This window comes from Erinaceus europaeus, chromosome 8 (assembly GCF_950295315.1).
Source record: "Erinaceus europaeus chromosome 8, mEriEur2.1, whole genome shotgun sequence".
Lineage (NCBI taxonomy): Eukaryota > Metazoa > Chordata > Mammalia > Eulipotyphla > Erinaceidae > Erinaceus > Erinaceus europaeus.
The window spans coordinates 50,408,456-50,432,208 of record NC_080169.1 but is presented as its reverse complement, the minus strand read 5'-3'; the positions used below and the strand labels follow the sequence as shown (position 1 = coordinate 50,432,208).

The 23,753-nt window shown below is 39.2% G+C and overlaps 1 protein-coding gene across 3 annotated transcripts in view; it reads right to left on the bottom strand.

The window, feature by feature from the left end:
* The window catches only part of SLC25A13 (solute carrier family 25 member 13), a 221,104-nt gene that overhangs the window by 52,786 nt on the left and 144,565 nt on the right, over positions 1-23,753 (bottom strand). For all 3 annotated transcript variants that reach the window (XM_007532058.3, XM_060196194.1, XM_060196193.1), the window contains 2 exons: positions 6,894-6,946; positions 5,186-5,266 (listed from right to left, as the gene is read on the bottom strand). In XM_007532058.3, coding sequence (XP_007532120.2) covers positions 5,186-5,266; positions 6,894-6,946 — 134 coding nt within the window. The remainder of the gene's footprint in view (positions 1-5,185; positions 5,267-6,893; positions 6,947-23,753) is intronic.

Below are 23,753 nucleotides of genomic sequence, written 5' to 3'. Positions count from 1 at the left end.
AGGAATTCTGAACACCTATTTCAAACTAACCTTTAAATGACTCCACTCCCAGATGCTCTCTCCTATAGCCATGCAGAGATCCAAAAGGAGAAGTGATCAGTTGAGCACAATGAACCCACAGAACCACAAGAGTGAATACTAATACACTGCTGTTTGAAACAACAAAGTTTTGGAATGTCTTATTGTATAGTAATAGAAAATGGGAATGTCTCTCCTCAAAGACAGAGAAACACCACCATCATTCCAATTAGGAAGGAAGGAGTATGGAGGACAATATGGTAGATATGGAATATGTGTGTTGGCAATAGGGTTGGTTACAATTTCAAGATTACTTAGCACTCAACATGAGTTTAAATTATAAAACTGAAGAAGTAACTATAGCCTAGGGAAGAACTTCAAGTTACCAGAAACTTGGTTAATTAAATACACTGTTTAATATATTTTATTATATCCATGTACTTTATTAACTACATTTACCTCTATAGTAGTAGATAATACTTATTTACAAGTCCACACATCTATAACAAACAAACTAGATGCCATGTCACAATATTTGAAAATATTACTCCAATTTATAACTCTCTGACAAGCCAACCAAATGAATTGCTCCAATGAGAAAGCACTGGTATCATTTTGAGAATCAACTGAATTCTTCTTATAGAATTGGTTAGAATGAAGCATCCAGAAGCAAACATTGGTATCACCAAGGGAGAAACTCAGGTGTAACAAAAATATTAAGACCCACACCAGTTTCAGAACAGGTTTCTTTTCTTTTTTTTTTTACCAGAGCACTGCTTAGCTCTGGCTTATGGTAGTGCAGAGGATTGAACCTGGGACTTTATAGCCTCAGGCATGAGAGTCTCTTTGCATAACTATTATGCTATCTACCCCTGCCCTCAGAACAGGTTTCTATCTTGTGATATGAAGCAGGGAAAACAAAGACAGGATCAGGAGCACCTGCATATACCTTTGTGAAGTATGAGGTCTTGAATGAAGGTACATGGATGGGTGTTACTTTCTGTCTTTCAAAATAAATAATGGAAGTTGGACAGCAGAGATAACATAATGGTTATGCAAAGAGACTCTAATGCCTGAGGCTCTAAGGTCCTAGGTCCAATCCCCACACACTACTATATGCTAGAGTTCAGAGCTGAGCAGTACTATGGAATGAAAAAGAAAAAAAAAAAAAAAAGGAATATAGGGGTTATACTTGCAGGGTAAAGTAGTTAAAGTTACTCTTTATCCCATAATTTTCCCAATGGTAATATCCTCACTAATCTCTTTTAGAACCTGCGATGTCAGCATATCAATTATTTTTCCTATTTAAAATGAGTATAAATTCCCATAAGCATTAAATATTTACACACAGACACTGAATATGTATCTCTGTGTTTGTGTCTATCTCTGCAGAAAACTGTTGTAGACCCATTATCAAAGAATAATTGTTTAAAAGCACATTTACTTGTCTTTCAAAAATTATTATAGAATACTACTTTTTACACACACACACACACACACACACACACACACACACACACACACACACAATTTTTTCCTAAATGTGAGCTTTATGAGCAGAGGTTATATTTTAGCTTTTTTCTGGTAATTTTTCATTTTGATGTACTTATTTTTAATGCTAAATAATTATATTTATGTCTTGCTCATAATCAGTCATACACCACTAACATTTCCTTTTCTGGCAATTCTCTTAAGATTAACAAACAAAAAAGAAAAGAAACTCAATCAGAATTTCCACCGTCTAGTCCATCAGATGCATATAGTCAATGCACATTTTTTAATTAAGTACTTCAACAGATCATCATATGGCATTACACATGCTATCTTTTCTTAATGTAACATCAACACAACAATAACAGTGGCACAGAGATAAAGTCCCTTTTAAAGTCACTAGGATTCTAATTGGAAATATACCATCCTAAAAGACCTAACTTATAGGGAGCCTCTGCTGTTACTGCAATGATCCCCAACCATATCCCTAACAAGGACCGAGCTGCTGCTTCTTTTTTTGGATAGGACAGAGAGAAATCAAGAGAGGAGGGGAAGACACACAGACACCCACAGATGTGCTTCACCACCCATAAAGCGACCCCCCTGCAGGTAGGGAGCCAGGGGCTCAAACTGGGATACTTGTGCTGGTCCTTGCACTTTGTGCCATGTGTTCTTAGCCAGCTGAGCTACTGCCTATGACTGAGCTTCTAACCACAAGAAAGAGCAAGACAGAAAGAAACAGAAGGTATACACATTTTGTACAAGGATATGAAAAGGTCCAAATGTGTCAAAACTTTCTACAACTATTAACCTAACTCAGAAGTTACAAAACAGACTTAATGGAGAAAATAAACCACAAAGTATTTTTCCGACTCAGAATTGGTAAGCCCCATTATAAGTATCTAGTTTAGTCTAGGATTGTGCTGCATATATCACTACTGTCAAATGCTAAATCATCAAAATACCCCCTCCCCCAAAATGGAAATAACACTGAGACAGTGCTCTAAATTAAAAACTAATCTCAGTGGGGAAAAGGTGAGTTTAAAAATTAAATCAGATTCACTCTATTGCACATACAACGATACACCAGGACTTTTGAAAATCTCTTCCCCTACAGGTCTTATATTAAAAAGAAAAAATATATATATATATAATGAAAGAATGGGATTAAATTTACTCTTTTCTCTGCCAATGATTTGTCCCTCAGAATGACTATCACTTTCAATATTTTCCTAAAAAGTATGTAATAAAACAGTCTATCAGTTAAATAAGTGATATGAGACAAAGACTTCCCTGCATATTTGCTTTATTGCCCCCCCCAAAAGAAACAATCAGAAAAGCCTTCTTGAAAGAAAAGAACAGTTTTGTTTACAGTACAGAAGGCACTTGTATATTAATTCTCAGTAATAATGAACAAAGTGAACGACGCTGAGAACTTAAAAGTTAATGCCTGGCAATGCAAGGTTGAACTAAGACTGAGGATGCTCACGGAACACGACCTGTAAAAATCTTTTATATTTCCAACTGGACAGACAGGGCAGAGGAACTCACGATGAATTTCCAATGATGGGGGAAACTTTGCCAAAGTCTGCAAAGAGACATGCTGCATCTGCTTAAAAGTACATGGAAAATGGAATCATTCACGCCTCTTTCAAAGACTGAAAGGGTCCTGGATTGTTTGCTACCTGCAGGGCTGCTTATCTAAAAAATTTAAACTCTTCTTAAAGCAATGACTGAAAGCTGTGTGTGTATGGAAGTGGGGGGGGGGGAAGCAGGGTTGTGTGTGCAGGAGACTTAAAACACTGAGGACCACTGTCTACCTACATTTGAGATGAAGGATGGCAAACTTCATTTCACAGATATTTTAAGTAGTTGTAAAGCCCAAGTGGCTCCAGTTTTAAGCCTGTGTTTAGATCAGGGTTTTTTTTTTTTTTTTTTTTTTAAAGCTACAATAACTAGGCATCACTTCTGATGCCAGTCTGTACTTTGTATCTGAAATGGATGAACACATAGGAGAAAACAAGACCACCTACGGAAGACAGTACATGCTACAACCCATCTCCTTGGCACTCAGACCCATGTGCAGACAAAACGCTTTCATTAAAAAAGAAAATAAATCTCAATACTATCACCAACATCTTCAACTGTATAACATGACTACTTTTACAAATATATGAAGATATAGAATCATGCCTTTTAAGCAGTGTTAAAAATCTCACTTAAAAAGTATAAACTCTCATGACCGACTGAAGCACACTGCTATCTCAGGACCTGCTATCTCAGGTTTCCTACTACTGTCTATATATATTTAGAATATATATATAAATATAAAGATATATTTATATTCTATATATATTTATTTATATATATTCTATATATATATACATTTAGGGTATATATATTTAGAATGAGAACATCTAACTTCAAATGAAACTACAGTTGTTTTAAATGAAGAATACTGGAAGAAGCATTCATGTGACTCCTGATATTCTTTTTTTGATTATCATAACAATAGTAGTCAAATTAATAATTCTGATTGATTTGTAAATAATGCCTTTCCTTTTTGTTAAGCTATTAAAGGCTCCCACTTTCCATCATGAATATTCCTAAAGTTACATGAAAAGGACAACCTACCAAGCAGGCCCTGACACCTGGCAGCCATTTCTGACAGGTCAATGATCAAATACAGAGCTAGTAAGGTAGCAGCTAAATTCTGTCCATCTCTTATTTATTATCAGAAGCTAGATCTGCCTACTTCTGACTAGTTCTATGCAGGAGAATAAGTCCTTTCCAAACAACTGCTTAATTTCCTCAGGTGATTACCCAATTTCTAAACTCAATGACTTAAGAAAAAACTATTTTATGAATAGTATTTCTCAAATAAAACAGGCCTTTTTGAAAAAGCAAAAGAGGAGAAAAATGAGTTCATTTTTCTTAGAAGGACACATAGGTTTAGATGGGAAATACAGCAACACTGAACTGCTCTATGGATCAAAGTTCACTTTTTTAATCAACATTATCATTAAGTAACATCAGTATTTGTATAAGAGTCTAATTGACTCAATGTATTACACTCAGATGAACTCGCACATGAGGTAAAACAAGACACAATGTTTTGGTGAGTTTAAGAACAAGATGCAGGCTGCCCATTTACATAAATAATCATTCCAAGCACTTTTGACAATGCAGAGCACACTCAGCCAGTTATTTTTCAGCATTCTTCTCCCAGAAGCACTGGGAAGCTTGAAGAGTTGGTAGCAATTGTAAGGTAAAGCAAAGCAGAGAGCTATGGCTGCTGACTTCAAAATACAAATTTTAGTTTCAGACCCAGTAGAGGGTGCCAAGAGAAAAGAATGGATAGAAATTAACTTAAGGTTAGCAAAGACTTTTCAAAGACCAAACACTTTTGCCACAAATGACTTCCATTGCAGAACTAACCACAAGCAATGACAAATTTAATAGGCATGACTTAACAGGCAATAAGATCAGAAACATTTACCCTTCCACCTCAGGAATGGTTCGCCTGTTTAGGAAAAGCCGAGGTGGCCTAGCAGGCTCTGCCCTTGTACAGGATCTGTAGTTAAACAGAAGTCTTAGTCCAAACTTAATATCACAGTTGTGATACACATATACGAAACAAGTCTTTTCAGTATAGAAATCTACCAAAGATACTTACACAGCCCCCAGCAAGAATTTCTGCTGCAAGTGGAACTGAACCATCTTTGTGCATGAACTTATCCCTCACAAAATCATTCACCTTGAAGAAAAATATTTATTGTAAGTGATGAAAAATAGCCATTACACACATATAAACATCTATATCTATAAATGGTTTTTGTCAGGTATAAACTGTATAAGTTAACACATTTTAAGTTTGAGAAGTGTTCTTAGTAGCATATACACATTTTTAATGATACTATAGATATATGTATGCATACATACTCCTGCTATTTCTGGAAGAAAAATATAAAAGATAGCTTTTTTATTTTTAAAGATTTAAAAAGAAATATTTATTTATTTATTCCCTTTTGTTGCCCTTGTTTTATTGTTGTAGTTATTATTGTTGTTGTTATTGATGTCCTTGTTGGATAGGACAGAGAGAAATGGATAGAGAAAGGGGAAGATAGAGAGGGGGAGAGAAAAATAGACACCTGCAAACCAGCTTCACCGCTTGTGAAGCGACTCCCCTGCAGGTGGGGAGCCAGGGCTCAAACATGGGTCCTTAAGCAGGTCCTTGCTCTTTGTGCCACCTGCGCTTATACCGCTACGCTACTGCCCAACTCCCCAAAAGATAGTTCTTAAGCCAAAAACTCAAACATGTGCCTCAATTACAACAATAGCTTGAGAGACATCTTGACAATGGAGACAAAATTCAAAATATGTGTTTTAGAACTTAAAAATTGTTTTAAAAGGTTTGATTAATAATCACTTCAAGTCTTTTAACAAGATCTAAAAACAGCACTCATCACAGATACAAATTTTCCTTGAGAAATTCAGTATCTAAAAAATCTCACAAGGATTCTCAAAGAACATCAATAGTGCTAATTAATTACGTATAATATTAACAAAATGATGCATATTGCTTTAAGCTATTTCATGTATCAATCATGTTTTTATAAAATGTAAATCAGAGAAGACTGATTTTCTCAAGGTCATATAAAAGAAGACTTGCAGGCACAAAGGTTACACAGTTCAAGCTAAGACCAGAGCTTAACTTTGAAGTTTCAGGGGCATCCTGATTTAAATGTAAATTTTATCCATTTCATTAACACTTGCTGAGTACCTACCCAGAGATGGGAGTTAGATATTAGAGAAACAATCTGATGAAGGATGAATTTCATTAGGATTCAGATATTCCAAAATGTGTTTTGGACAAATACTTAAGAGTATATCCTAAAAATAATTCTTAAAAGGATTATGTAACTGAACATGCATACACTTTACAGTCTGAAAAACTTTGATTTTGAATTCTACCTTTCCCATGTATGAACTGGCTGGTGAATCAAATACTGAAAAGCTATAGGCCTCACTCACCTCATCTGTAAACTGTGGGCTAGATTTTGAGATGAAAGTAACTGACACAGTACGTATCTAATAGGGCAGGCATTGAAGGAAGTTAAGCTGCTGCATCAACAGCAGGAACAATGGTGAGGGCTAAGAATTTTGTTCATCTAATTACCACAGCACTGCTCTACTACTGCTGAAACTCCCTCCCATCCCCTCCAACCCCCTGCCCCAAGATGGGGACTCCAGGGCTTGAAACCTGGTCCCTGCACACAATAACATGTGCATTCTACCAGTTGTGCTACTGTCCAGTTGTGCTGCTAGATTCCTAAGTATGTGCAAACTCCCTTAGTAACAACCATTAAGTAAAAAAGACTTACTGTAAGTTTTATGGCCTTCTCTGGGGCAACTCCCAACAACTGTGGCAAGAGACCTAACAAAAAGTAGAAGTATATTAAATAAATTAGAATTAACTAAACAAATCAGCAGCTCTAAAGAGGGGATCACCACTTAAAAATGGGGGCAATCTTTGCTGCAATTTTCAGCTGTTACCTTTAATGAGAATACTCAAAATGGAATATTTAAATACTAATGCTTAACAACCACAGCAAGCCCAAGAAAATTCCACCTCATATTCTAGATCATTTGCACATTGGTTCAATCAACAGCATTCATTATATAGGAAAATTTCATTATTCCTCAAGAACTTGCTCTTTCCCTGACTCCTATGAGGATTTCAGTGAATATATTTATACATGTTTATAAATCCCCCCAATGCCCATGGTTTAGTAATTTATTTAGAAATTACAACTCTATGACAAGTAACAGAAATATAAGGTTCTTCTTCTGACTATCTTGAATGGAGGAAGAGAAAGGCCTTCTGAAGAAATGAAAATTACAACAGCAGCAGCAACAATAGCAGATGCATCTCAGGAAGGGGGGCAGGTAGGTAAGGAGAGCAGAAAAGGAACAACCATACTATGCTCAGAAACAAAGACGCATGAGTGAGCCATCTCACAGGAAGTGAGAAGCATGGGGCTTAGATGCTATAGGCCAAGATTCTGGGCTAAATTTATCCTAAATTAGGTGAAAAGGTACTACAGGATTTCAATCTGGAAGAGAATGAAGGGTTGATTTATGTTTTTAAAAGACCACTCCAGGGGCCTGTGAGAGGGAGTTCACCTGGAAGAGTACCTACCGGCTTTATCACATATATGACCTAAATGCAAGCCCCAGAATAACACACAACAGTACAATGGCACTGGGGAGAAGCTTCAGTGCATCTCCAGGTAAAAGGGGATTCCAGCTGTGTTCTATTATAGCAGAGTCAAGGACTCTAAGAGACAGAAGCTGAGAGGACATTGGAGACATAGTGCTAGATGACTGAGGAAGATTTCAGCTGGTGGTAGGAAGTGTGGGGACACCTACCATGGGAAAATTATACTCATGTGACAACAATTATCTTGTAAAAGAAGATTTTGGTCCAGCGGTAGCACAAAAAGTTAAGCACACATGGTGCCAAACTCAAGGATCTGCATAAGGAACCTGGTTTCAGTCCCTGGCTCCCCACCTGCAAGGGGGCGGGGTCACTTCACAAGAGGTGAAGCAGGTCTGCAGGAGTCTATCTTTCTCTCCCCCTGTGTCTTCCCCTCCCCTCTCCATTTCTCTTTGTCCTATGCAACAAAAACAACATCAATAACAACAATAATAACCACAACAACGTTAAACAAGGGCAACAAAAGGGGGGAAATGGCCTCCAAAAGCAATGAATTTGTGGTGCAGGCACTGAGTTCCAGCAATAACCATGGAGGCAAAAAAAAAAAAAAATTCCACCCAATTCAGTGGATTTGTAAAAAAGAAAGAAAGAAGGAAAGAAAGGAAGAAAGAGAAAGAATGAAAGAAAGGGAGGGAAGAAGGAAAGGAAGAAAGAGGTTTCATGGTAATATCCTTCATCAACAAGTGTAATTGTTTAATTTTCTAATTCATCTTGATACTAAAAGGTCCACTTGGAGCCTTAAGAGACCCTGTCTACCCTGTCTTCCTGAAGGAGCAAAAGTCACAAAGTTCATTGATAATGCTATATGCACTCAGCCCCCAGATGTGTTTACAGAGTAGCACAATTTCAAATATAATTTGAGCTTATAGTGAAACAGACAGATAGACTGTCAGATTGGACAGATCTTGGTCTCTTTCTGGACAGCATGGCAATATGGTCCATTTAGGTGAGGCTTGCCCTTTGTATAGCACCTGTGCATGAATTAATTACCTGAACAAAGGAAAGGCACCTGAGAGAGAGGCAACCAATGAGTCAGAAACCTGGCAGAGTTGTTAACAGTGATGCAGCCAGTTAGCACAGAAGCACAAACTTAGAAAGATGGGTCCTGAAATTGGGGCAGCTTGGAACGTTCCTACTCATGACCACAGAATGTGAGCTCAGATCTACAGGGATGCAGAGGTCATATAGGCTCCTAAGCTGAATATGGGCTCCAGGTCACATCAAATCAATGGGCTTTCCAGTCAACAATATTTATACACCTTTCCCATATTTGGGAGCTACTCTCTCCCCTGATACAGCTTTCTGGTCCTTTTTCCAGCCATGACATCATCTCCCCAGACAATAACTTAGATCTACCTGCATATCAGTTGTCAGGTTCAGGAAAAAACAAACAAACAAACTAGTATAGTCATGGGCTTTTTGGAATATAACTAAAATAGGACTACTAGCTATCTAAAAAACAGGGACACTCTTCATATGAACTATTCCAGCCTTTAGGTTCATGATTAGTCAACAATTTGTTTGACTTTATATGTTAACTCTTTTTTCAGCCACCAGATGCTAACATGATGCCAACCTGACTTCTCTGGACAGACGAGCCCACCAATGTGTCCTGGAGCCCCACTTCCGCAGAGTCCTGTCCCACTAGGGAAAGAGAGAGACAGGCTAGGAGTATGGATTGACCTGTCAACACCCATTTTCAGTGGGGGAAGCAATTACAGAAGCCAGGTGGAAACCTTCTGCACCCCATAATGACCCTGGATCTATACTCCCAGAGGGATAAAGAAGAGAAAAGCTACCAGGGGAGGGGATGGGATATGGAGTTCTTGTGGTAGGAATTGTGTGGAGTTGTACCCCTCTTATCTTATGTTTTTTTGTCAGTGTCTCCTTTTTATAAATAAACAATAAAAAAAATAGCCAAATAAAAGTCGAGTTGGTGCTAATGTCATGAGGGTACAGAAACCTTGGAAAAATAAGGGAAACAGACTGATGGAGAGAAAGTAATGAGGACAAGTGAATAGAAACACCAAAGATGGAGAACAAGAACCCATGAAAAGTGCACAGGTGGGAAAGCTGGTCTTACCTGACAACTTTGACTGATCTCACTAAGATCAGGCTCCAGACACATTTCTGCCCTGGGAAGTTGAGTAAATTTCTTTCACTTCTTTCTCTCATGTGAATTCTTTCTCACTAAATAGTCTTCATACACCCTTGCTAGCTTGAGTATAGGCACATACCTTTAATGTCTTAAATAAGCCAAAGCTATATAGATGACAAAATACAAATATGGGACATTTGGGAAAAATAAGGGTGTCCGAAACTTGAAATACATGAGTTTGAATAATAAGAATCCACTTACTTATGTAATCCACTTACTTATTACTTATGTAATTTTCTTTTTCTGTCTATGGGTTCCACATTCAAGCATTTAATAAACTATGAATCTTGGCTAATTGGAGCCTAAGGTATAGAATTTGTACATACTGAGTGTCAAATGTAAGTTATTTGCAAGTTTTCAACAGCATGAGGGTCAGATCCACTAGCTTCTATGCTATTCAAGTGTCAACTATGCTCTTACTCAAAGTAAGCATTATTTTAATATATACACTCACTTAGTGCAGGGTGGTGGTGTACCTGGTAAAGTGTACATGTTACCAGGTGTGAAGAATAGGGTTCAAGTCTCCCTGTCCCCTGCTGCAGGGGGGAAGCTTCAGGAGTGCTGAAGGTCTGTCACCCCTTCTCTATCAGTTTCTCTCCCTGTCTCACCCTCAATTGAAAAAAAAAAAAAAAGCAGACAAGAATAGAAGAGTCTTATACAGGCACCAAGCTGAGTGAGCCTTAGTTACAAAAAAATAATTAATAAATAAGTAAAATAAAATAATAATAAAATAAATAAACAAAAAAATCCCCAAATACTCAATCTATTACCTATACCATATGAGATGATGCTATACCTGAAAAACAGAAGGCCTTATTATTACTTTATAGAATTAAAACATTAGTTTCTACTAGAAAAATGAAGGGACAAGCTTCATTTTAATTCACCTCAAAATTTACAATTTCCATTTTAGCCTCTGCATTCAGGTTAAGCACCAAAATGTTTAGTTATATATTTACTTGCTAGGTGTATTTTTCTCATCATTAAATTGTAGACCAAAACTATGGACAGGCTGAAAGCACTATGATTTAAATGATCACTTGTCTCTATAACAACCCGGTGACAGTTTTTTTTTTAAATGACTAATAAAAAAACAGTCCACAAAACCAAGTTACTAGAATGTTAGATACAATCACTTCAATCAATCGTTTAAGCAACTATGATTTCTTTGTCATTATAAATTTAGCAATGCACTGTGAACATTAAAAACAAAAGAGAAAACCCTGTACTTAAGGTTAACTATAGAGAAACAAGATATTGGCTTGTCCAGCCAACATATACCAAATTCCTATGTATGCTTATTACTAGAAAGAACTAGGATGACATCTCTGGAGAAATTCCCAGTTTAGAAGAAAAGGGAAGCCCCCAATATGTCCAACTTTGCCTCTCCAGAGATCTACCCCACTAGGGAAAGATAAGAGACAGACTAGGGGTATAGACTGACCTGCCAACACCCAAGTCCAGCAGAGAAGCAGTTACAGAAGCCAGAATTCCTACCTTCTGCAACCCCAAAACAACTCTGATCCATACTCCCAATAGGGGGAGAAGTGATAGGAGGAAGAGGATAAGAGGGCTCTGAACTCAAGCTCCATAAAGTCCCAGAGAGAGAGGATGAAAAGGAGAGAATTTGGATGAACAGGGTTATGTGTGGCTTGGAGGGGAAGGGAGGACTGGACCTGGAAGAAAAAGGTGGCAACTATGTACAAATGTAGAAAGACAGCTATAGGGATGATGGTTAACTCATTTCTACAACCTTGGGAGAACTGCAGTGGACTGCAATGAAGGGCATCAGGGATTCTGAACTCTAGTGGTGGGATGGTGTGGAATTGCACCCCTGTTGACAGGTAATTTTGTAAATTAATATTGAATCACTAATAAAAAATAACTGGAAAAAATTATCTATCAAGAAAGACAAACTACCTTAGAGTAGAGAGTCCAGGGTTAGCAAAGTACTATGGGAATACAGAGCTCTGAGAGAACCAGTTGCTGCCTGTTGGAGGGAGAAAAACATTAAAAGAGAGGCTTGATCTTGGTATTTAGTTAGAAGCAGAAGTACACAAGAGATAACAGTCATGGGCAGTCAAGAGGGTGAGTGGGACTGGGTGGTAGCACAACTGGTTGAGCATACATTACAATGCACCAGAGCATGGGTTTGAGCCTCTGGTCCCCACCTGCATGGGGAAAGCTTTGAAACTGGTGAAGCAGCACTGCAGGTGTCCCTCTTTCTCTTTCCCTTTCTATCTCCCTCTGCTGTCTTGATTTCTAGCTGTTTTTATTCAATAAATAAAGATAATAAAAATTTAAAAAGGGAGGGTGAGATAATATGGGTATTATGTGCAAACACACTAAATAATCAAGATGCTGGTTCATACAGAGTGAATGTAAGATTGCTGGATGCTGTGGTTAGATTACAAGCCATCTGTAAAATAACAGCAGTAGAGACAGTACTGATAATGACAGTCAATGATTGGATTCTTTTAATACAACCAGGCACTACATATGTGCTCTATGTGAATTAACATGTCTAATCCACACAATTAGCCCAATAACAATAACTCAGCATGCTTTTTTTTTTTTTTTACATTTTTTTGGGAGATTAATGATTGACAGTTGACAGTGAAATACAATAGTTTGTACATGCATAACATTTCCCAGTTTTCCACATAACAATACAATGCCCACTAGGTCCTCCTCTGCCATCATGATCCAGGGACCAAACCCTCCCCTCCACCCTAGAGTCTTTTACTTCTGTGAAATACATCAACTCCAGTCCAAGTTCTGCTTAGTATTTTCTCTTCTGATCTTGCTTTACAACTTCTATTAGTGAAATCATCACATATTCATCCTTTTGTTTCTGGCTTATCTCATTTAACATAATTTCTTCAAGCTCCATCATGACCACAGAATGTGACTTCAGAGCTACAGGGATGCAGTGGTCACATAGGCTTCTAAACTGAACATGGGCCCTAGATTAGATCAAATTGATGGAGTTTACAGTCAACAATATTTATACACCTTTCTCATACTTGGGAACTACTCTCTTCCCTGATCCAGCTTTCTGGTCCTTTTTCCAGCCATGACATCATCGCCCCAGACAATAACTTGGATCCACCCGCATGTCATATGTTAGGCTCAGGGGAAAACAAACCAAAAAAACCACTAGTATAGGCACAGGCCCTTTGGAATATAACTAAAACATGTCTACTAGCTATCTAAAAGCGGAGATCCTCCCAACTCTTCATATGAACTACACCAGCCTTTAGTTTCATGATTAGTCAATAATTTATTAGGCTTTATATGTTAACTCTCTTTTCAGCCACCAGGTTCCAGATGCTAGCAGGATGTCAACCAGACTTACCTGGACAGACAATCCCAACAATGTGTTCTGGAGCTCCGATTCCCCAGAGCCCTTCCTCAACAGGGAAAGACTGAGGTAGGCTGGGAGTATGGATCGACCAGTCAACGCCAATGTTCAGCAGGGAAGCAATTACAGAAACCAGACCTTCTACCTTCTGCATCCTACAATGACCATGGGTCCATTCTCCCAGAGGGTTAAAGAGGGGAAAGCTATCAAGGGAGGGGATGGGATACAGAGTTCTGGTGGTGGGAACTGTGTGGAGTTGTACCCCTCTTATCCTATAGTTTTGTCAGTGTTTCCTATATATATAGCACATGCTATTTTTATCCTCATTGACAGGTAAAAGAATTTAGGCATACTTCTTCTCAAGGTCAATTAACTTAGATTGAGGATGGAGATCCAACCCAATCTGGTCCATAAACCTGATATTCTGTACTGCTACTCTCCTAGGTCACACCAAAGAGTTTGGGCCAAACTGTAGCACACCAGGTGATATTTAAAGTAAAGTCTCTGTCACACTTTAATAATGGCCCATTTGGTCAATACCAGGACACCCCATTATCTGGGGCTCTAGTCAGGGAATCCTAGGATTCCCATATAGATATGATGGGCCTAGACCTCTAGCAGATTCTCCTCTCCATCATCACTGGTCATCTCCATCAGGAACAACATCATAAACCCTCTTGTGGGCCTCTATAAAACATTACCTTGAATGTAGAATAACAGTGATAGAAATTGCCCCACTCTCCTAAGGGAGGTTAGGTCAACCCATTCTGCCACATGAGGAAGATTGATCCTGAAATGAGTGCAGCCTAGAATGTTTCTAGCTGTGTATATGGAATTCTAGCTCAGACCTACAGGGATGCAGAGGTTACAGAGACTCCTATGCTAAATATGAATAGACATTGGCCCTGGGTCAGACTGATGGGGTTTATAGTTAATGGTATGTATATACTTTCCCCATATTTGGGAGCTTCTCTTTGCCTGGATCCTGCTTTCTAGTCCTATCCTCAACTCTAAGACCATCTTTCCAGACAAATCTTCTAGCCCACCTTCATGTTAGCTGTCAGGCTCAGACAACAATTAGAAAAGTCATGGGTCCATTGGAATGTACCTACCATAGATTTCCTAGGTCCTCCCAACATGAAGACCCCAAATCTCATCTGCTATATTCTTACCTTTAAGTTCCTGATTATTAAACAATTTGTTCTGCTTTCTATCTGAATGCTTTTCAGTCATCAAGTTGCAGATGCTACCATGATGCCATCCTGATTTACCTGGGCAGATGATCTCACCAATGTATTCTGGAACCCCACCTCCCCAGAGTCCTATATCACTAGGGAAAGATAGAAGCAGGCTCCAGGGGTTGGGTTGAGTGCACATTACAGTGTGCAAGGACCCAGGTCTGAGCCCCCAGTCCCCACCTGCGGGGAGGAGGGGGCTTTTTGAGAGGTGAAGCAGATCTGCAGGTGTTTCTCTGTCTCTCTCCCTCTCGATCAGCCTCTTCCACTTGATTTCTGGCTGTCTCTATCAAATAAATAAAGATAATTAAAAAAAAGAAAGAAACAGGCTTAGAGTATGCATTGACCTGTCAATGCCCATGTCCAATGGAGAAGAAATACAAAAGCCAGACCTTCCACCTTCTGCACCCCATAAAGATGTATGATTCATACTACCAGAGGGATAGTGAATAGGAAAGCTTCCACTGTAGGGGATGGGATATGGAACTCTGGGAACTGGGATTTGAATTGGGAACTCTACCCCTCTTATTCCACAACCTTGTCAATAATTATTAAATCATTAATAAAAAAAGAAAGTATGCTTCACTTCAGACTGTGTCCAGAGACGTCAGGAATAGAATGTCAACCCTTCACCCTCATTACTCAGGTGAGACCTTTCTTCTCATAGTATTCTCTAATTCCATTCCAGGTGGTTCACTTCCTAACAAAGTCCCAAAAACTAGATATAGAACAGGTCCTGTGAGATAGACCATATGTTCACATGTATCCATAAATTAGGGCAAAATATATATACCTGAACACAGAAATACACAATAGTCTGTAGTGAGTCAGTATCAAGTTCATAATGAAATAGTGTCTACTTAGACTTAGATAACCTCCTCATCTACTTCCTATTATAGTCCTCTCAATCACTCCAAAGCTAACCTCATCAAAACAAGGACTGCAAAAGCTGAATAAGGACAAGAGACTGGCATACTTTAATGATGACTCTTCAGTCACTATCACACCACCCCATCAGCTGGGGCCCTATTCGAAGAGTTCTGAGATTCCCAAACATGATAGGCCTAGACCTCCAATAAATCCCTCTCTCTATTGTTACTGGTCATTTCTATCAGGAACAACGTAATAGACCCCTTTGTGGTCCCCCATAGGACCTTGCCCTCAACTTGTATCAACAATGGTAGAGAATGTTCCATCCTCCGAAGGGAGGCTGGACAACATACTCTATGCTACACCTGAGGACGATGGGTCATTATTGGGGCAACTTGGAATATTCCTAGAATGTGAGCTCAGATCTACATAGATGCAGAGGTCATATAGGCTCCTAAGCTGAATATGTGCCCCAGATGACATCAAATCGATGGGGTTTACAGACAATAATATTTATAGCCCTTTCCCATATTAGGGAGCTACACTATTCCCTGATCCAGCTTTCTGGTCCTTTTTCCAGCCATGACATCATTTTCCCAAACAATAATTAGGATCCACCTGCATATCAGATATCTGGCTCAGGGGAAAATAGAAAAAGGAAAAAAAACCAACTATCATAGCCACAGGCCCTTTGGAATATAACTAAAATATGCCTACTAGCTGTCTACAAAATGGAGGACCTCCCCCCAACTCCTCATCTGCACTATTCCAGCCTTTAGGTCTATGATAGGGCAACAGTTTTTTTTTAAAAATTCTTTTATTATCTTTATTTATTTATTGGGTAGAGAGTTAGAAATGGAGATGGGAGAGATAAAGAGGGAGAGAGACAGAGAGACACCTGCAACGCTGCTTCACCACTTGCAAAGCTTTCCCCTTGCAGGTGGGGACCAGGGGCTCAATCCTAGATCCTTGCCCATTGTAGCATGTGCGCTCAACCAGGTGCGCCACCTCCTGGCCCCGCAAGTTTGTTTGGCCTTATATGTTAACTCTCTTTTCAACCACCAGTGTCAGTGTCAGGCAGCCCCCCTGCTCCATGCTGCATTGCTGAGACTATGGCCTATTTACATAATCATTGTTTTGCCTGATCTATCTTCTTTCTACCTCAAGACCCACCCTGCCTGCAGGGTACATTAATCCCACCAGTTAAAACCCTAGGAATCGTTGCTATGGAAGCTTTCTATCTTCCCACTCTTTTCTTTTCTCCATCCCCTTTCCCAGCCATCTCCGTTCCTGACTTCCCACTTCTGGTTTTACCCTATAAAGCCCACTTCTGTTCCTGGTCTCACTCTCTCTCTTTTCTCTCCCGTGTCCCAACCTGGAGAAGGGCTGGGATGCAGTGCAGGAGGCAGCCATTGTGGTTTGGCGCCACGTGGCTTAACGCGCTGTGCTCACACCCCACTCTGAAGCGTCCCACATGAATAAAGATTTATATTGCTACTGCCATGAGCTTGGTTCCTGGAAAATCTCTCTCTATATAAGTTATCCTGGTACACCAGGTTCCAGATGCTAGCAGGATGCCAACCAGACTTACCTGGACAGACAACCCCACCAATATGTCCTGGAGCTCCAATTCCCCAGAACCCTTCCTCACTAGGGAAAGAGAGAGACAGGCTGGGAGTATGGATCAGCCTGCCAATGCCCATGTTCAGCAGGGAAGCAATTACAGAAGCCAGACCTTCCATCTTCTGCATCCCACAATGACCTTGGGTCCATACTCCCAGAGGGTTAAAGAATAAGAAAGCTATCAGGGGAAGGGATGGGATGTAGAGTTCTGGTGGTGAGAATTATGTGGAGTTGTACTCCTCTTATCCTATGTTTTAGTCACCGTTTCCTTTTTATAAATTAAAAATTAAAAAAAACAAAACTATGGGATCTACAAAAAAAAAAGTGAAATTTCACAAACACAATGTCCCAGAAGTAGGTGGAGAATAGATAGTAAGGGAGGCAGGTGGTGTTGCGCCCAGTCAAGTGCACATGATACTAAGCACAAGGAGCTGAGCAATGATGAAGGTTTGAGCTCCCTGCAGTATGTATGTGTGTGTGTGTGGGGGGGGGGGGTGGCCAGCTTCACAACTGATGAAGCAGGTCTACAGGTGCCTTTCTTTCTCTCTCTCTCTCTCTCTCTCTCCCTATTTCCCCCTCCTCTCTCAAATTTTTTCTCTGTCCTATCCAACAACAACAAATGGCTGCCAGGAACAGTGGATTCATAGTTAAGGCACCAAGCCCCAGTGATAACTCTGGAGGAGAAAGAAAACAGATGGCAAGGGCACAGACTCAGGAGAATAATATAATATAAAATGAAGCCACATGTTTTACTCTATTAAATAAATCAATTCATCTCAGTAAGAATAAAACCAACGTATAAATATATACTATAAACTCTGAAGGCCTGGGACAGATGCTGGCAGTCAGGGAGGAACCAGGTAAGTAATACTTTTGTGACTACACTGAATAGCTAGAAAATGAAAGGTAGATGTGGATTACAATGTGAGTAGCACTGCAGATGTGTGTGTTGGCATCATCAGTCCTTTGAAACAGGTCATGATCTGTGGGAAAGAAGAAGGCATACGGCGGGAATTTCTACTATCCTTTGCTGAATCTCAGGGAGGAGGTGTTACACAGCTCAGCAATATTCTAAAATTGCCAGTTAAGATACTTCAACACCATCATCTTGAAGCTTAAAGTACATTTATGGTCAACATCTGGGTAGCTCAGTAGAACAATTTCTTATATATTTCTAATATATTTCTCCTGGATATTCACTTTAACCATTAAAAACAAAGTATGTATGTGTGTGTGTGTTGTTTTTAACTTGTCAAAATAGCAGTCTGTTTTTCAACTACCTCAAATGAAAATTATTAGTGTGGTTAGTTTCCAAATCTTCTCTTTTTAGTTCAGCTCCATCAGCACATATGGCAATGCTTCCTTGGCAAACTTTACCAGAAGACTGCTAATGCGAGAAAAGATTTACAGCGTACATTATTAATGTAGTATTTTGTCTTCAAGTTTCATGGGATGGAGATATAAATCACACCGTTCCTGTGCAACTCAATGAGAACTAAGCTAGAGGTGTGGGAATAAAATCCATGTAAGGAATCTTTAGCTTAAGCTACAAATAGTGCCTCCCCAAAGGACACTCTCATAAACACTGTGCTATTCTTTACTTATACACTTTTAAAAATACAAATTTTAAAATCCCAAATTTGGAAGAAAGTATGAAAGAAACTTATAGGGGCCAGGTGGTGGTATACTTGGTTGAGTGCACATGCTACAATGTGCAAGGACCCAGGTTCTAGCCCCCAGTCCCCACCTGTAGGAGAAAAGCTTTGAGTGGTGAAGCAGTGTTGTAGGTCTCCCTCTCTCACTCTCTCCCTCTCTATCACCCCCTTCCCTCTTGATTTCTGGTTGTCTCTATCCAATAAGTAAATAAATATAACAAAGAAATTTTAAAAAAGAAAGAAACGTATGAATAATGCTGGTATGAATGAGAGCTTTTTATTTCAATGGAATGGTACCAAAATGAGTATCATGGACATAGATAGATCTGGGTGGGATTCTAGGTCTAAGCTTATCATGATGCATGATCTTGGACATGATACCCTTTGAATTCTATGTTCTTCACCAACAAAGCAAAGATACTTATTATAACTCAGTGGTCTACTATGATACTCATGAGTAAATGTATATAGCCAGCATTTATAAATGATACTGTGCATTCAATATTTGAAAAATCTGATGTCTCTTTCTACCTGCCCATTCAACACAGTCTTCACTCTCTTCTTTATAAGATAGAACTGAGCCTGTAGAGTACTCATAGTGGTGACTTAGGGGGTATAATAGTGCAGCTCCTGGACGATTGTACTTCTCCTCAGGTGAATTGTCCCCATGCAGAAACAGCATAATTGATATCACACTTACATAATGTCCAGTGGTGGCATTTACATTAGACAAAGATAAGCAAGTAACACAGTTAAACAACACATGTTTAACCATGCTTCTTTTTAAAAAATTTACCCCATTTTTTGTTGCCCTTGTTGTTGTTATGATTGTTATTGTTGTCAGTGCTGTCACTGTTGTTGAATAGGATAGAGAGAAATCGAGAGAGGACGGGAAAACAGAGAGGGGGAGAGAGAGATAGACATCTGCAGACCTGCTCCACCACTTGTGAAACGAATCCCCTGCAGGTGGGGACCCAGGGACTCAAACCAGGCTCCTTACACTGGTCCTTGGGTTTCGTGCCATGTCTGCTTAACCCACTGTGTTACTGCCCGGCCCCCCCTTTTTTTTTTAATATATATTTATTTTTTTTATTTATTCCCTTTTGTTGCCCTTGTTGTTTTATTGTTGTAGTTATTGATGTCATCATTGTTGCATAGGACAGAGAGAAATGGAGAGAGGAGGGGAAGACAGAGAGGGGGAGAGAAAGAGACACCTGCAGACCTGCTTCACCGCCTGTGAAGCGACTCCCCTGCAGGTGGGGAGCTGGGGTTCGAACCAGGATCCTTATGCCGGTCCTTGTGCTTTGCGCCACCTGCGCTTAACTCGCTGCGCTACAGCCCGACTCCCCTGCCCAGGAGGAGCCATGCTTCTAAGCTGAAATAAAAAGGTTATAGCTAAAAATATAAAAAATTCTCAAACTCTGATTATAAGTAACTTAAAAAAAAAAGTATTCGTTTATCTGTCAGGGGAAAGGACAGCCAGAATATTATTCTGGCATATGCAATGAGGGGGATCTGAGGTAGAAAGAACCTCAGGGCAAAAGTCTATCGTCCTCATCACTGTGAGTCTCCCAGGCCACAATAACCAAGTTTTATAATGCAATTTATATTGAGAGACAGAAGAGCCAGATGAAGTTTACTGCCAGATTTCTAGGTTTACTATTCCCTCACATTCTACAAACTCTTTGTACCTTAGTGTCCATGTCAGTAACAGGGACAAACATGGTAACAACAACATCTGTAAAATGAGAATAAGCATAATAAAAACCTTGTAGGTTGATTTGGAAGAGAAAAGGAGAATATATATATATATATATACGTATATATATACATATATATACGTATATATATATATATAGTACATGCATCATGTACATATATTCAAAGACCTCAAAACACTGCTAAGTACAAAGGAAGTACTACAGAAGTGATCTGTGTTGTTTGACTATTTTTATTTTCATCAATGTTAATCATGATAATCTTCTATCTCCTTTCCACGAAAACTAAAATCTAGAAAGGCTAAAAGAAGCATGTCCCAAGTCATCATTTACTATTTCAGTGGCATAAAAAAGTTGAATTAAGTGCTAGTCTAATTTGAAAGACAGCTATTCACACGTGGTGCTCAGCTTTCCCCACTCACTTGAGCAAACCAAATGCTCCAACTTTCCTTCCCTGCTCTAGAAATGCCTTTCTTCCAGACCAGATCATCCTGAAACTTTTGTTCTGGGCTTTAATTTGTGCTGGTCCAGCTTTCTGCATGGAATGTTTCTTTCCTATAACAAAAGGGGAGTTGCAATGTATTTACCCTTCTTACTAGATCAGTTCATAACTGGATCTATTTTAAGTATTTTTATTTATTAATTTTTGCCTCCAGGATTATTGCTGGGGCTCGGTGCCTCCACTACGAACCCACTGCTCCTAGATGCTATTTTTTCCTTTTTTGTTGCCCTTGTTGTTTATTGTTGTTGTTGTTATTGCTGTCGTTGTTGTTGGATAGGACAGAAAGAAATCAAGAGAGGATGGGAAGACAGAGGAGGGAGAGAAAGATAAATAGAGAGGGGGAGAGAAAGATAGATACTTGCAGATCTGCTTCACTGCCTGCGAAGCGACCCCCCTGTAGTGGGGAGCTGGGAGCTTGAACCAGGATCCTTATCCTGGTCCTTTCATTTTGTACCATGTGCACTTAACCCACTGTGCTACCTCTTGGCCTCCTATTTTAAGTATTAATATTAATTATTATATATCTTTAAAATACTCAAGGCAGTGGTGCATCCAGTTGATTCCATGAACAGGGACCCTCGTTCAAGTCCTGGTCTTGAACCAAGAAGGAAGTTTCATGAGCAGTGAAGCAATGCTGTAGGTCTAACTGTCTATCTTCCTCACCCCTGTCAAGTTCTGTCTCTATATAAGAAAAAAATAATGCTGAAAGTTATGAACATCAGAGCCATACTAAAGGTTATGGGCTGAGAAACATGTGAGTCAGGTAGTCAGGGAGAACAGTGGGACTGAGGCTCACAGAGTAATAGGACAAGGGGTAAATTACTAGTCTACAGATTGCTGTAGTCATAAATTGGCAGGTGGAAAGATGACCAGATAAGCAGGAGTGTAGACATGGGGGAGACACTATCATGAAGAAAAGCGTTAACCTAGGAAGCATTGCTGTCTCAAGTGAGATAAACACAAGTTCAAGAGTGACTAGCTAGTCTTAAGAACCACAGCTTACTTAGAACACTTAAGATGGGGTAGAAGGCATTCAGGGCAAAAACAACCTGTATAAATTCAAGTGAAGTAAAGAAAAAAATACGGAAGATACTCCTATTCCTGTTACAAAAACCATGTCCAGGACGGCTTTTTTTGTGCTATCTAGTTTCAACCCAGAGGCAAACCCTCCTTCGATGTTAAATTCCTACCCTCTGACCTCACCATGGAGGCCACTACACTTGCTCCTGTCTTCCCAGAGAGCATCACTGCTTTCAACATCAGATTAACCTTCATTCTGGAGCTATCAGCACGCTGTATGCCCTGCCTCACAGCTTTTATTTCTGCTCCTATTTCCATGGCCTTCTCTCTTCACTTGTTCAAGCATTATTTCCTTCCTCCCCCTCCTCCCATTTGTCTGTCTGCTTTTGACTCAAATTGCCTCTGGGCATGAGGTCTTTCCATCCCTTCCCTTAACAACTACACTATCCTCTTTCACAACCACATTACAATTTAGATCTCCATCCCAAGGGCACTGTACAGTGGAGGTAGGGAAATGGCAGGTGGGAAGAGACACAGAAATGAGGATTTAAAAGTTGGTTTATCTGGATTAAATGTTTACTCAAGATCTCAAGAACCACATCTTAATCATAACTCAGGATGCCTTTTGAAGACTAAGTGTGAGTGTTAAAGCATAAATGATATTGGTTATAATCTAGGAAAAAAATAGGGGCTTTTTTTTTAAGAAGTGAAGAATATTGAAAAAAGGAATTAATTTCTTTCCTTCAGTTTTTCAAACATGTTTATGGCAATGTTTATCCAGTTATCTTTTTTATATATATTTTATTTATTTATTCCTGAGAAAGACAGAAGAGAGAAAGAACCAGATATCACTCTGGTACATGTGCTGCCAGGGATTGAACCCGGGACCTCATGCTTGAGAGTCCAATGCTTTATCCACTGTGCCACCTCCCGGACCACCAGTTATCTTTTCTTTTATCTAAATTATTTCCCTGCTGCTGCTGACTTAAACTATTCTCATTGTTTCAGTTTTAGCAGAGGCAACTGCTGATTACAAATTATCATTCCTGAGACCCATAACTAATTAGATCATAAACCTTCTTTTCTAAAAGCTACACCTAGCTCATCTTTATGTTATCTTTCCCAATTTTCTAAGCTCATCATTGCTCTCATCTGGCCCTTTCAAGTCTCTGAAAACACTCCCACATATTTTTGCTTGACAATGGCACCTTAGTTTCTTTCTATAATGCCCTGCACTCAGTACAGCTCACTACAGACTTTTGGAGACTTAATTACCTAGCTGACAAATTGCCCAAGACTTTTATTCATTTTTGTCCAGTTTCCTATAGTTAAGCAACTGCCTTCAGAACTTTTCACAGCTTAATATCATAAATGAAAACATGTAGAAACTAGTGAAATAAAACAAGATTCGAACCAATCCAGTTTATACCTAGTAAGAGATGCAGGCCATGGATGGACATCCATGACACAGTGCAGATCACCGATTCACTGTGGTTTATTTTAAGGTGCATTTATCTTTAAGTAATGCAAAACAGTGTTGCAGAATTGTTACTCATTTGATTTGATGCATGAATCTTTAAACTTTTTTTATCCTCAGTAGTTATGCAAGAATAAATAACACTGTGAATCCATAGAATTTAGCTATTTCCTTACACACAAGAACCATTAACTATATATAGGAAAAGACCTTGCTTTACTATCTATTGGGCAAACTTCTTTCTAGAATGCAAGCATATCAATAACTTCCTGAGATATCACCACTATATCCTCTAGATGTCACTTTGAGAACATTCCAGGTTGGAAAATGACTGTTTTTACA